The following is a 13182-nucleotide window of genomic DNA, read 5'->3' as shown; positions in this document are numbered from 1 at the left end:
CAAAATCAGACCTCGGTGCCCTTCCCTGGCATTTCTACACAAGCCAGCAGCAGCATCTGCTCAGTATTAATTCAGCTCCAAGTTGCAAGTAACATCTAGAGATATAGTCACTTGCGTCGCTCAGACATACAAACCATACCCCAACACCCTCACCACTCAACTCAAGTAATGCATGACATGTCAATGTTTATATTGAGAGGTTGGTGTGTGCCTAACCGGGAGACATATCGAACCGATACCATCTGTCTCCTACACACAAATCATCCACCCCCTCATCCTCATCTATCTTCCTTCATCCTCCCTGTCTATAATTAAATATGGTAAAACCTCCGACTTTCCACCTCGGGGCTACACCAACCCCGGCCCTAATAATCTTCCATCCAGAAAATGCATGCATACAACCCAAACGCCACGCTGAGCCAAAGGCGCAGAAACTCGCTCGCGCTCCCCAGCCCAACCAAAAACAAAAACAATCAATCAAACGCCCCACATGACCCAGCTTTTTTCATGCCACCAAACCAACCAACATGAATACACAGAGATAGCTTACTCCGGCCTCGCAGCACCGCCCTCCACATCGCTGGCGGCGCGCTTACGGCTCTTCTCCGCGTTCTCCGCGTCTCTCTGCGCCTTGCGCTCCGCCTCCTGCGGCAGTCCCGTCTTCGTCTCCTCGTGCTGGTGCGTAAGTGTCTTCTTAACAATCAAAAAACTGCACAGCAGGCCCGCGGCCGAGAAACACACGTAGACGATCCACATGGTGGCGAGAGAGTCGGCAAAGGCGACGCGCGCAACCGAGCGCTGTTGCGAGGGCAGCGCGTCGACGATCTCGGTGTTGGCGCCCGCGCTGCCGCCCGACAGCTGCGCAGCGAGCTTCGGGCCCAATGCCTCCTGCAGCGTCGACGACTTGGCTTGCATTTGGTTCTGGAAAACGACGCTGCCGATGACAATCGAGATGGCCGTGGCCATGTTGCGTGTGAAACCAAAAGTCGCAGTCGCGGTCGCGATGTCGCGCGGCTGCACCATGGCCTGCAGCGCAATGAGCGGAGACTGGAAGTTCGGGCCGACGCCGAGACCTGCGACGATCTGGAAGAGAATGAGCTTCGCCCACGACGAGTTCGCGGTGATGTTGGTGAAGAGGCCGTAACCGAGCGTCATGAGGGCCATGCCGAACCAGATGCACGGCAGGTAGGCACCCGTTTTGCGAATGACGACACCGGTTAGGGCGGAAGAGACCGACAGACTCATGGCGAAGGCGAGAATGTAAACACCGGAAAGGATGGGGGTCGCGCCACGGACGGCCTGGAAGTAAAGGGGCCAGTAGTAGCTGCCGCTGATGAAAGTGAAGCTGTGCAGGAAGCAGACGCCGAGCGCGGCAACGTTGGAGCGCTTGCTGAAGAGACGGAGAGGGATGACGGGGTAGGCGGCCACCTTCCATTCGATCAAGAGGAAGATGCCAATGGTGACAACACCGAAAACAATGAGGCAGATTACGGTAGGCGACGACCATGGGAACGACACACCGCCAAACTCAAGCCCCAAGAGGAGCATCAAGGTGCCGCCGACGATGGTAAAGGAGCCGAGCCAATCAATAGCCTGGATGCCGGCCCAGAAGGGTGTGCGCGGCGTCTGGATGTCGAGGAAGAGGAGGATGATGAGGAAGGCAGCGCCGTCGAGAGGCAGGTTGATGTAGAAACACCAGCGCCACGAAACCTTTTCAGTGAATGCACCGCCAATGACAGGGCCCAGAGCGGACGCCAGCGCCCACACCATACCGATGATACCAAAGTAGGCGCCACGCGAGCGCATGCTAAACAGATCACTGATGACAATGTTGACGAGAATGATTAGTCCACCGCCACCGACACCTTGGATGGCGCGGGCCACGATGAGCATGCCAATGTTAACCGCAACAGCAGCGATGAGGGAGCCGACGAAAAAGATGACATTAGCGATCAGCAGGACGGGCTTCCGGCCGAAAATGTCGGAGATCTTGCCCCATAGGGGCGTTGACGCGGCTGCGGCGAGGTTGAAGGCGGAACCGATCCACGTGTAGCCTGCTGACGATTGGAAATGCTCACTGATGGTGGGCAACGCTGTGGTGATGATGGTGATATCCATTGCAGCGAGGAAAACAGCCATCTGCAAGAGCGTTAGTGGCGATCATCGTGTAACATTTGGAGATCAACATACACCCAAGGCGAACATGATAATGGCGATCTTGGCCTTGCTTCTTTGCTCCTCGGGCGGAGGAGCATCGGGCGAATTTTCCACGACATCGAGGGGAATAGTGGCCATCCTGTCGGCCTCTGCTGAGGCGGCGCGAGAGGAACCTTTTGATGCAGTTTCTTTTTCATCGATCTCAGAAGTGACGTTTGTCGAGGCGGTGGGGGGCGGGACGGCGCCAGCGCCGGCCTCAGCCTCAGGCTCAGCTTTCATCGCGAATTCGCGATCCTCGTCGTACAGCGGAGTAGGAGGCGACATGGTGGCGAGGGAAGAGGAAGATGGAGGAAACAGTGCGGGGAAAGGCGCGTGGTTGAAAGGGCGAGCAAAAGTATTATACACGGCAGTCTCCCGATCGACGAGTCATAGCGCTCGGGCGGCCCCTCGGCTTCAAGGCGAGGCCGAGCGTGAGAGCCGCAGGATCGACGGTGAAAGGCACGCGAGCCAGTCGGCTGATGGCTAGAGAGAGTCGAGATCATTGCTAGGCAGCGCCCACGAACGCTGGCACGCTTCAAAGTCGGCTTTATCGGCATTAGGCTTCGGGAATATCGGCTAGAAGCGCGAGAGAAGAGGTGAGAGGCGAGAGAGAATGGGCTGGTTGGCGCATCTGTCTGTCCACCACCAGGGCGTAACAAGCTTCTGCCTTCCGCGGCCACTAGCCAAAAGCGGGCCGGCCGTTCACGACACAAAATCGGTCTTGCAAACTCCGACGAGCGGCCATCATCCAACCATCGACCTGTGCCTCCACGGCCGCCAACCACGCAATCAAGACATTCGTTTCAGCCGCACCCGTCCCGGCTTAAGCATAACGACGATCTCTTAGCACCGTGAAACGACGCGCACCACTCCAACCTCACCTCGCCCATCACCTCCCGCTTCATTTCGCACAGCCTGATGCATGCGCGCGCGTGCCTGAAACCGACTCCCCCTCGCTGCACGACGCGGGTAGGCGCCGTGCCGATCGAAACGGATGTCGACACAGCCGCTGGCGTTTGCGTTTCGCCCGTCCGCTTGCGTTTCGTTTTGCTCCGTCGTCGTCGTGCCATTTCGTGTCTAATGCGAACCGCTAATCTACATCCCCTGCCCTTTGAAATGCCGAGGGAGAACAATATCATAAGTTACGTAGTAAAGCAGAAACAGAGTCGTTAAGCAATCCCTTCTCTAGGGTGCAATTAAACAAAAGGGGGGGAAAGAGAAACGAAGAGCCTTGGTACAGCCTGATACCATTCTAGCCTTGACTGTGTATAATCTTCCTCTCTTTATAACGATGAAGGCGCGCAAACGGCCACACAGAACCCAGCCGGATATACCGATGAACGCCTTCGTAACGGTGGAATTTGCTGGCCAACTCACACGATGTAACCAGTCTTGACTGTATGAAGAGAAGAACAATGCAAGTGAGGAAAGGAGGAGCATCGAGCCAAAAACTAATAAAAGAACCCCGCTAATTCAGGAGGTTTGGAGGCGTGCATCATACAGCCATGCCGGGAACCGCCGGAAAAGGTGCTGGCGGGAGCGAATTCTCTGGTGCGAAGCCATTCTCGACAGGCGGGTTGAAGTGCCACCATCCGGGGTAAACTGAAAAGAGCAAAACATCAGTAGAAAGTGGAAACAAGAATGCAGCATTACTGCTGCTGCTCTTCTCCTTCCTCTTCCTGGGACAGCTGCTCACCGCCCTCTTGCTCCTGACGCTCGGCCTCCGCTAGCTTAGCATCTTCGTCGTTCCACCAGGCACGGAGCCTTTGCAATGGCCCACGGTTCAAGCGGTTGCTGAGCTCGCGATAGTTGTACATTTCGCCCCAGCAGTCGCGACCCCACTCGCACCCGGCCATGTTGACCACAAAGTCGCGCTCCTGTTCGTCGTAGTGAATCTTGGGGTCAAAGCCGTTATCATTGCACGCGCCGGGCGGGAACGAGTTGATCTTGCGCTGGCTGATGAACGCCACGTGCGGCCGCACCCATGGTTGATTCGCATACATGTACTCGAACGCATCCTGCTCCTTGTGCTCCCAGTCCATGTGTCGTTGTTCGTAATGCACCGGGTCCCACCACAGGTCCAGCAGGCGGTCGGTCCACGTACTGCGCCGGACGAAGAACGAGCCCAAGTTGAAGCCACCGCAGTCTTGAGGTATGATAACGTTGATCGAGGCGGGATCACCATCACCATTAACCGAGCGCGAGAGCGGATCAAGCCAAGGATCGTCGATCGGATGGGTGATGTTCAGTGGGTTGTAGTAATTGATATCGCGGTACGTGTTCGCGCCGAGTTCGTTAAAGATGTGGTTCTGCAACGAATAGTTCGGCTCCATGATAAAGGTGTTGAGATCAAGCCACCAGAACCTGACAAGTTAGCAGCGAAAACAAGGCTGAAAAAGACTACTCACCATTCGGCATCGGGATACTTGTGCATGGCGTTCCGGACGGTGTCGACCTTTTCCCAGCTCTCACGCCATTCGTGCGCATATCGCTTCTTCGTGCTCATATCCACGATCTCCAGCTCGTATCCCCACTTCTCGGCATACAGCCTCTTGTTCTTGACGCTGTCGCGTTCAATGGCCCATTCGCGCGCGCCTTTCCATTCCATGACGCCACCACCCACGTTCGCACCCAGCAATATGACAAACTTGCTTCCACCGCCGAGGTAAGATGTGTGGTTGTACCATCGCTGCAGGGCTGGGACTGTCAGTTACATGCGCGCTCGAATAATAGGTGTACTTACGAGTTATGTGGAAAACCATGTAGAAAAAAAGAGCAAGAAGAACCAACAAAAGGCGCAGCTTCAGTCCGCGCCCTCTTCCAAACAACCACGAAAGCACGCCCTTCACTCCGCCATTGCGCCTGGGCGAAAACGTCGCGCGACTAAACTTTTCCTTCTCCGCAGAGGTCACGCCCGACGGATGGATCCAAAGCGGCAAGCTTTGTGACCATCTCGACATGTGCCTGCTGAAGATGTTCCCGCGCGGCTTGAACCCTCTCACCTCTGCGCTCTTGGCTTGCGCTGAGCTCCAAGTGACGTTGTTTGCGCCGCCAATCATGGGGCTCGAGCGTCCGCTCATGTCGCCGAATGTAGGTGTAGGCAGACCTGGACTCGGCCAGCCTGTGCCGGGATTCGGTGATGGCGATCGCGAGAGAGACATGCCCGTAGCAGAATTGGGTGTTAGCAGGCCGGGAGTGCCAGGACCGACGCCTGGAGTGCCAGGAATTGGGGGCAGCGGCTGTCCAAAGCCTGCGCGAGCTGGCAGGCCGGAAGTCGCGCCCTGGTACGCGCTTCTGTTGGGACTGGATTCGCGTTGTAGGTTCAAGTTCGGGAGCGATTTGGCTGCGGAGGAGCGCCGTCGCCGGTGCTCGCTGCTGCTCGCAAAGGAAGATGGGGAAGCCACGATGAAGGAGGTGCGCGGCGGGCCGCGACGCTATGTACGTGGTAGGGCGAGGGGGAAGAAAGGGAGGAAGGCGCGCAGAGGGGTCCTGGCCGGAAATGGAATTGCCTGCGCGCGCAAAGATGAGACGCGACCTCGGTCCTCGATATGTGGCTTTTTTCGCGATTGATCGTCCGCTCAGACCGCGTCGCGCTCGTAGGTGAGGCTCGAATGGATGATATATCTTATGGAGCGGGTCGTGACTTAATTGGGCTTGTATAGACGGATGAGGGTGTCAGGGTCTCGCAAGGACAGGGATGTGGGCACGGCGAGGCGATTGCAGGTGAGGGCGCGGAAGAAGTGAGACGGCGGGCGTTGGGCGCGGTGAGATATTATGATTGCGAAAGAAACGGCGCGGCCATGTTAGCGGGGCAGCAGAAAGGGCCGTTTGGCGGGTGATTGCGAGATAACATGGCATCTTACTACATAGCTACTCCGTACTGTCCGCGCTGGCTGCTAATGTTCACGGCCTCGGTTCGTATCTTAGCTATGCTCATGCTACTTCGTACACTAACTACTTCGTATCTTCCCGCACATGGCCTGGCGCACATCCCCCAGCATCGTGTCTCAGTCACCGCCCTTGCAGTTCTTACCTACCACACCCGCCCTCTGCCTTACGATAGCGATGCCACCGGAGATGAGCGACTGGAGGCGAGATGACTCGGAGAAGATGACTTCTGGGGGCGCTGCGAACCTCTACGCGTCCTACAGGGTGGTGACAGCGGGAGGCCTCGCAGCGATCAGCGCTCTCCTGAAGGACAGTTGCCAAATTGTCTTCACATCACCTAGCAAAATCTCCTCTCCTTGCTGACGCTCTCCGCATCCACTCCACCCGTTGAAAGCCCGGTGCAGCATGCGCACATGGCTCCCTCAGACCCATGACGCCATTGGAGCGGTGGAGCGCGTCTCGACCTCGACCAAGTCGTGGCCGGCAGGTACAAGAAGAATCGATGTTGTCGCGCGCGCAGGCAGCCTTTTTATGCCGATCTCTCCAGGCTCGTTGCTAATCATAGCTCAACCCCATCTTTAGCGCCGGCACGTTGAGGCTCCTGGCCAGACTGCACGATGGCATTCCGAGCGGTTTCCCGGCAGGGAATGGCCGGCTTAAGCGAGTCTGATCTTCGCCAGGCCTCGTTCCGCAGGCGCTTCCACGTCCAACCATCGCCATGGTTCTCGCAGCGCCTACAACGCCGTCGTCATCCCTCAAAGGTAGCGACATGACTGACCCCGCTGGTCCACCAATGATTTGCGTGTCCCAAGTAGTACCTAACCTGCGCTGTGGCAGCATAATCAAGGCGAGGCGGCCAAAATGGATCTGGCCGTCCTGCTTGCTCGATCAGTTGCTTCAGAATCTCCCGTGGGACGACGTCTCGTGCTCTCGTAACAAGCCTTTTCTTTTCTTCCATGCCATCTCCAAAAAGTTTTGCTGTCACGGCCTCGCCCTCGTTTCTCTTTCGGTCGGAGTTTTGCTTCCTTTGCCAACAATAGACACCACACGCTATTGTGTTTCATTTCAGCTCGTTCACTTCTCGACACGCGATAATGTCTCTTTCGATCACCTAACATTCTTACCGTTTCTTTAGACTTTCTGTCGACTTCAGCAACAAAGAGCGACATAACCCACTTTCTTTGTGCCAGCGCAGGGCGCCGCATCAACCAACATGGCCACTCTGCACGTTCCCAACACCTTCAACAACATAGACTCGAAGACCGAAAACCTGGATGACCCCAAGGCTCAGAGAATAACCCGATTCCCAGCCGCAGCGGACTTTCGGTCACCAAAGCAACCCCCGTCGACCTCGGACAGCTGGGGTAACGAGAGTGTTCCCCCACCTTACAACAACATCGACCCGACGGATGTAGCATCTTATCAAGCCCAGGCAACCCGAGACTGGGCATACGATGCATCCCGGATTGCAGCACGGAATGCACTGCAGAAAAGATTTTCGATCGGTAACACAGCACGACAAAAGTCCAAGAAGAAACCAAAACAGCAAACTACCATCACGGTCGATACGAGTTGCTTGGCTCACCAAGGCGAGGTACCACGACAGATATTTCCTCAGGCAGGAAAGGAGGATGCGGTGATCTATATCAACGAGGCTGATATGACGTCTTCGGAAGAACGCGATGCGTGGAGCAAGTCGAAGTGGATGCGAAAGCTTGGATTTGGAGGGAAAAAGGAAGAGTCGGAGAGAATCGCCCCAGTGTACGAACTGCAGTCCCAACCGGATAGGACGCCTTTGCCGTACGACAATGGCTTTCGCTTCAAAACAAAAACTTTGAGAGCCAACCCACCGCCGCAAGCACTCCCAGTACCGACATCACTCCCTGTTCCGAGTAGCCCCACGCTCGAAGCTGCCAATCAGCCAAATCCCTCGCGTTTATCTTTGTCGGACATCTCTCCCTCGGACCGTCCCATCACCATTGGACTTTCAGTATCCCCAGAGCAAGCATCGGAATATCAGGCAAGCCCAGACCCAGGCTCTGCTCATCCAAACACGTATCTCGATACGAACCGACGCATGTCTATTGGCGGAGCCTCAGTGGATACACCAACGATCGTCGTCACGCCAGCGCAGGAGAATTCGGGCTGGCTATTGCCTCCTAATAACGGACTCCATGCCCCTAGACCTGCATCGAGTGTTTATTCTCGAGGAACAAATTGCTTTACGCTTTACAACAACCTCAATTTGAAAGATGCGCCCCCAGTCCCCGCTCTTCCGCCACACATGTTCGCTCATAAAGAATCGCCTCGAGAGATGACAAGAGAGTTTGATGTGCCAGAACATCGAAGGACTCCTGGCGGCTATGGAATTCAAGGATCGCCTCAGTACAGCCCATCAATTGAGGATACGCCCAAGAGAAAAAGGATAATGTCGGGGCAGACTGAAGGGACTATGTTTGAGGAGGACATGACGCCTACTTCTGCGAAGACGGAGGTAAGAGGTCCTAATGGCCTCTACGTCGATACCAATATTCCGCCAACTCCTCGTCGTTCTCAAGGTTGGTGGAATGTCATCACCACCCCATTTGCGATGACACCAAATCGCTGGAAGTTCAGTCCGAGCAGCGAAGCGAGCACTCCGGACGTACCGATGGTCCCAGCTGCGGCTAGTTTTTCTGGTGTTCAAAGGCAACAATCTCTTAAGCCGCGGACTCTGGCCTCGCCGGATGCAAGGTTCAGCGTAGCAACTTGGGAAAGGAACTCTCCAGATTCGACACCTCGGATGCACGATGATCTTGGAATTTACAGAGCACCAGATTTCTCGTCATCGCCATCACCACCCACGGAAGATTTCCATGACGATGCGGACAATCAGGGATCTGGGAAAGCGCAGGGCTCAGGCAGTGGACAAGGCCCGGTGGCTGGGATGCAGGGATCGGCGGCGGCTAAAGCTGATAGCCCGCCACCTGCGACAATCAAGTCGAACCAGAACAGCCCGCATAATGTCTACATCGTCAACAACTACTCTCACACTCAAAACATACAGCAGTCTGAGGGGACCATTACCAGGAGCGGCACTTTGAAGAGCACAGACACGATCCCCGTACTTGGAGTTGCTTCCCTTGGCACGGTCCTATCGGCTCGCGCCGTGCACGAACCCCACAACCCTAATGCGCAGTACCTGAGCAGTGGTCGTACAGCTGCACTTGAGACTGCAACTCCTCCAATGGTGTCCGCAGAGCGTCGGCCGAGCGCGCCTCATGATATTTCGGTTCCTTACTTCGCGCCGCCGCCCAATTACCTGCACCCCGAGTACCCTCAACAAGCCTACACGCAACATGGCTACCCGCAGCACGGCTACTCGCAGCACAGCGCGCACGACTACCAGCATCACGGTTACCAACATTATGCCGCCGATGCCCCACCATCACCCCGGGGAGGTACCCGGAGGCCATTTCCCAAGGATGGACGCATCCACGAATACGAAAAACCCGTGAAACCTGCAAAGCCCGCTCGCCAGAAGGGTGCAGGTGGATATTGGAGCTTGGCAAAGTTTTTTAGAGGAAACAAAACTGGACAGGCCTCTCAGGTGGCCACTAACCCCACAAAAAAGAGGAGAAGAAGATGGTGTTGCTGGTGTTGCCTCCTTTTTCTCATTCTTTTGGTTATTATGGCCGTTCTTCTTGGAATATTAATACCACGGATGCATCACAACGAAACGGCGGATGTACAGTCCCAATGGCTCAACTTGACTGGATATCCACCGATTCCTACCGGCGTTGCCACTATCGCTCGACCGAACAACAATCACGCTGAGAGCGGCTGCGTATCTCCACAAACCATGTGGAGCTGTGACGTGCCAAAGGAAGAGCAAGCGGGTTTGGCTCCGAATGATCCAAGCCAACCGAACTTCAAGCTTCAAATCCAGTTTGTGAACGGGACCGTTTCTGACGTGTCGGCTCTGCAGCCCAAGAAAGCGGTCGTTAGGCGCGCCAATGCACCAACTGCTGACCCTGCTATGCCGGACTTGGAGGATCAAGCTTTCCTAGGTAACACTACGGATGGCAACAGCAAACCGTTTGTTGGGGAGGAGACGCCATTCTTTATTTCCTTCCTCACAGGTGACCATGTGTCGTCGCGCCGTGTCAAGCGTGCCAATGACGACGACAGCTCACCTACTACAAGTGAGACCTCTTCCACTACTAGACGTAGCTCGAGTGCAACGTCGTCCACCAGACACGCCTCATCCAAGACTGCTAGCAGTACAGCAGCGGCCACCAGCTCCTCGTCTGGCAATTTAGCTTCATTTATCCCCGCTCCGGACATAGCCTCTGACGGTACTGCTGCTGCTGCCAATATCTTTCCATTTCCGGAAAACCAACGCCTCAGGTTGTACAACCGTGGCCAAGCAGATGAGCACTACGGCTTCTACACATACTACGACCGCTCGATCTTCCTCAAAAACAACATTGCCTCTAACAGCAGTGACACGGGCGAGTTGGTTTCGGATCAGAATGGCGGGTCCGCCAAAGATGCTGCGCGGGTGCGCTGTACATGGAGACAAACCAGATACTTGGTGCAGATATGGACAAACAGCGAAAGCAGCAAACCTCTCCTGTTGTCCGCCAGCACAGCTACTTCGACGGCATCAGCCTCTTCCGCGACGTCTACGGCCCAACCGGCCACCGATTTCAGTCGACCTGGCTCTTTTCCATATCCAGTCACCATTACGTTGGATCGTCACGGTGGTAACATCACTGAAAAGTCGATTTACTGCTACGGTATGGATGATGACACGAAGATCCTCAAAGATCAGGTGAAGTTCCAGCTGGAGAACAGAAACTTTGGTGGCTCGTTAGTGAATCCCGCGCAAGGCCCATTTGGAGGTGTCAACGTTTCTATTGCCGATGGTGGACCTGGTGGTATCGATGGTGGGACCGGGGGGTGCGGTTGTCAGTGGAGGAATTGGGAGACCAGGTGAAGCGTTTACGAAGTATGGTTTTTATGATTTTTGAAGGATTCTAGTTTAGTATTGCTATCATGCTGGCATGTTAATAATGATTTTGAATGCGTTCATAGGAATGAATTTCGGATTTTGAAAAGTGAAGGCCGACTTGTATCAAACACCCTGCGGATACTTAAAGTTGAAGTGGACCCAACTTCGGTGTTTCGGGGAACACAGAGGCGAGCTGTCCTCCGTCATCAGCTCCCGCTGATCACGACTGCTTTCCGCAGCAAGACAAATGCCTCCACGCATTGCGCGACAACGATGAGAGGACTTTGGGCCCTGCCCGCACTCGTGCGCCTGACGGTTGCCAGCCAACATTCATTCAGCGTGCACGACGATTTGCTCGCGTTTCCGCAGGTACGGATAGCTGGCCTCAACTGACCGCGGCACCACCGTCTTCACCACGCAACTTGATTGACGTTTTGGCAGTACCGAGTCGTCTTTACCGAATCTGGAATTTCGGAAGAGCACGCCGCAGCCTTTTTTGCCTCCACGAAAGAGCGCGACGATGCGTCATCACCAACGACCGCCGAGCTTGCTCACACGACGGACGGAGGTGCGCCTAATCCGTTCAAGGGGGCCGTCGGGGACGACACGGAAGGCGAGGATGAGGTAGCAGCAACCTATGAGCGCATGGTGCTGGACTCGTATCCTTATCTCTGCCGCATCCCCATAGTCGAAACGGAGGACGACAACACCAACGCGAGCAGCAATGCACGCGACCCAGTGGAAGAAGAAAAGGAGTTGGCACGCGCAAGCGACCGAGGCTGGGAGCTGTTGCGGGGAATGCAGGACAACTGTATCTACTTTCTGAGCGGCTGGTGGAGCTACAGCTTCTGTTACAACAAAGGCGTCAAGCAGTTCCACCAGCTCCCGCCTGGTAGAGGAGTTCCGATGTACCCGCCCGTTGAAGACGAGTCTGTTCACAGTTTCATACTGGGCAAGTTTCCGAAGGATAAGAAGCAGAAGAAGAACCAGGAGGTGGACGATGAAGGTCATGGCAGCGACGAGGGCTCCGCCACTGGAGAAACGAGTGTGGCTAAGCTCGAGACCAAGGGAGAGACGAGGTATCTCGTGCAGAAGCTCACAGGCGGCACGACTTGCGATCTTACGGGCAAGGACCGAAAGATCGAGGTGCAGGTAGGCCACCTTTGCCCGGAAGCAGAAAGACTTAGCTGACAGAATAGTTTCACTGCCACCCCAACACGCCGGACCGCATCGGCATGATCAAGGAAGTCAGCACGTGTGCCTACCTCATGGTGATTTACACGCCGCGCCTCTGCAATGACGTTGCCTTCCTGCCGCCGCAAGAAAACCGCGCACACCACATCGCCTGCGCACTAATCCAGTCCTCCACCGATGCAGGCCTATCGCAATCCACAACCAAACCCAAGGACAACGAACCCAGTATAGAGGAAATTCAAGCTCTCCTGGGCCATGATGGCCAAAACGAAGGTGATATCTCGGCCGCTGTATTAGAAGCTCTGGGTTATGGAGCGGCGGCATCTATGCCGGTGATTGGGGGGACTGTGGTGGGCGCGCAAGCGCTCGTTGGCTCGCCAGGAAAGGTCATTGAGAAGTCGGTTGTGGTGGGCGGTGGAAAAGAGACGCTACTAGCGACGGTGGCTGAGAGCGACGGGCGTGGCAATCAAAAGGTCATGAGCGCGGAACAGCTGCGCAAGCTCGATATAAAAGATCCAAAGGACGTGGACGATTTGCGGAAGAGGCTGGGGAACATGGCTGGCGATAGGGGCTGGAAGCTCGAGCTGGTAAACACGCCTAGGGGTAGAGAGTTTAGGGGAATCCTGTTGGATGGTGATGAGGATGAAGGTGAAGACGAGGGGACAGCACAAGAGAAGGGCGAAGCAGAAGGTATACAAGGCAGCGAAGAAGAATATCGTCAGGAAGACGAGGGACAGGGCAGTGAGGAGACCTTCTTCAAAGAAGAACTTTAGCCTTCTATTGCAATCTGGAGTTTGGGCGTTCGCTGTACATGTTAGTTAGACGTCAAGCCAAGCGTATTAGAGTCCTGTTTTGTCGCGTTAGTTGCCTGAGGCAGGATGGCCGAGCTCCGACCAAGCTCCATCATC

The 13182-nt window shown here is 55.5% G+C and overlaps 5 protein-coding genes across 5 annotated transcripts; 3 read left to right on the top strand and 2 right to left on the bottom strand.

Annotated features, from left to right (window-relative positions):
* Nucleotides 1–170: 170 nt before the first annotated feature.
* Nucleotides 171–2391, bottom strand: K452DRAFT_241213 (uncharacterized protein). The gene is made up of 2 exons (XM_033537815.1): nucleotides 2191–2391; nucleotides 171–2139 (listed from the first exon to the last, which is right to left on the bottom strand). Exons 1-2 carry the CDS (start codon nucleotides 2293–2295, stop codon nucleotides 547–549), a joined length of 1698 nt encoding a protein of 565 aa, XP_033402159.1. The 5' UTR covers nucleotides 2296–2391; the 3' UTR covers nucleotides 171–546.
* Nucleotides 2392–3845: 1454 nt separating this feature from the next.
* K452DRAFT_218673 (glycosyltransferase family 34 protein) lies at nucleotides 3846–5357 on the bottom strand (the record flags this gene model as incomplete). The annotated part of the gene is made up of 3 exons (XM_033536371.1): nucleotides 3846–4560; nucleotides 4605–4893; nucleotides 4940–5357. The coding sequence occupies 3 exons, from the start codon at nucleotides 5355–5357 to the stop codon at nucleotides 3846–3848; spliced, it is 1422 nt and encodes a 473-aa protein (XP_033402158.1).
* A 658-nt stretch (nucleotides 5358–6015) lies between these two features.
* Nucleotides 6016–6491, top strand: K452DRAFT_282619 (uncharacterized protein). The gene has a single exon (XM_033539617.1). The coding sequence runs from the start codon at nucleotides 6172–6174 to the stop codon at nucleotides 6445–6447; it is 276 nt and encodes a 91-aa protein (XP_033402157.1). The 5' UTR covers nucleotides 6016–6171; the 3' UTR covers nucleotides 6448–6491.
* A 529-nt stretch (nucleotides 6492–7020) lies between these two features.
* Nucleotides 7021–11176, top strand: K452DRAFT_282617 (uncharacterized protein). The gene has a single exon (XM_033539616.1). It carries the CDS (start codon nucleotides 7298–7300, stop codon nucleotides 11063–11065), a length of 3768 nt encoding a protein of 1255 aa, XP_033402156.1. The 5' UTR covers nucleotides 7021–7297; the 3' UTR covers nucleotides 11066–11176.
* A 112-nt stretch (nucleotides 11177–11288) lies between these two features.
* K452DRAFT_314730 (uncharacterized protein) lies at nucleotides 11289–13134 on the top strand. The gene is made up of 3 exons (XM_033543790.1): nucleotides 11289–11449; nucleotides 11522–12232; nucleotides 12280–13134. Exons 1-3 carry the CDS (start codon nucleotides 11354–11356, stop codon nucleotides 13045–13047), a joined length of 1575 nt encoding a protein of 524 aa, XP_033402155.1. The 5' UTR covers nucleotides 11289–11353; the 3' UTR covers nucleotides 13048–13134.
* The last annotated feature ends 48 nt before the right edge of the window (nucleotides 13135–13182 follow it).

The sequence above is a fragment of the Aplosporella prunicola genome, assembly GCF_010093885.1.
Source record: "Aplosporella prunicola CBS 121167 unplaced genomic scaffold K452scaffold_2, whole genome shotgun sequence".
Classification (NCBI taxonomy): domain Eukaryota; kingdom Fungi; phylum Ascomycota; class Dothideomycetes; order Botryosphaeriales; family Aplosporellaceae; genus Aplosporella; species Aplosporella prunicola.
The sequence above is the reverse complement of the archived record's forward strand: the minus strand, read 5'-3'. Positions and strand labels throughout refer to the sequence as shown.

Coding starts and splice junctions, on each gene's coding strand:
- K452DRAFT_241213 (XM_033537815.1), bottom strand. CDS start 2,295: ATGGCCACTATTCCCCTCGATGTCGTGGAAAATTCGCCCGATGCTCCT. Junction 2,140..2,190: donor TTATCATGTTCGCCTTGGGT/GTATGTTGATCT, acceptor ACGCTCTTGCAG/ATGGCTGTTTTCCTCGCTGC.
- K452DRAFT_282619 (XM_033539617.1), top strand. CDS start 6,172: ATGGCCTGGCGCACATCCCCCAGCATCGTGTCTCAGTCACCGCCCTTG.
- K452DRAFT_282617 (XM_033539616.1), top strand. CDS start 7,298: ATGGCCACTCTGCACGTTCCCAACACCTTCAACAACATAGACTCGAAG.
- K452DRAFT_314730 (XM_033543790.1), top strand. CDS start 11,354: ATGAGAGGACTTTGGGCCCTGCCCGCACTCGTGCGCCTGACGGTTGCC. Junction 11,450..11,521: donor ATTTGCTCGCGTTTCCGCAG/GTACGGATAGCT, acceptor ACGTTTTGGCAG/TACCGAGTCGTCTTTACCGA. Junction 12,233..12,279: donor ACCGAAAGATCGAGGTGCAG/GTAGGCCACCTT, acceptor CTGACAGAATAG/TTTCACTGCCACCCCAACAC.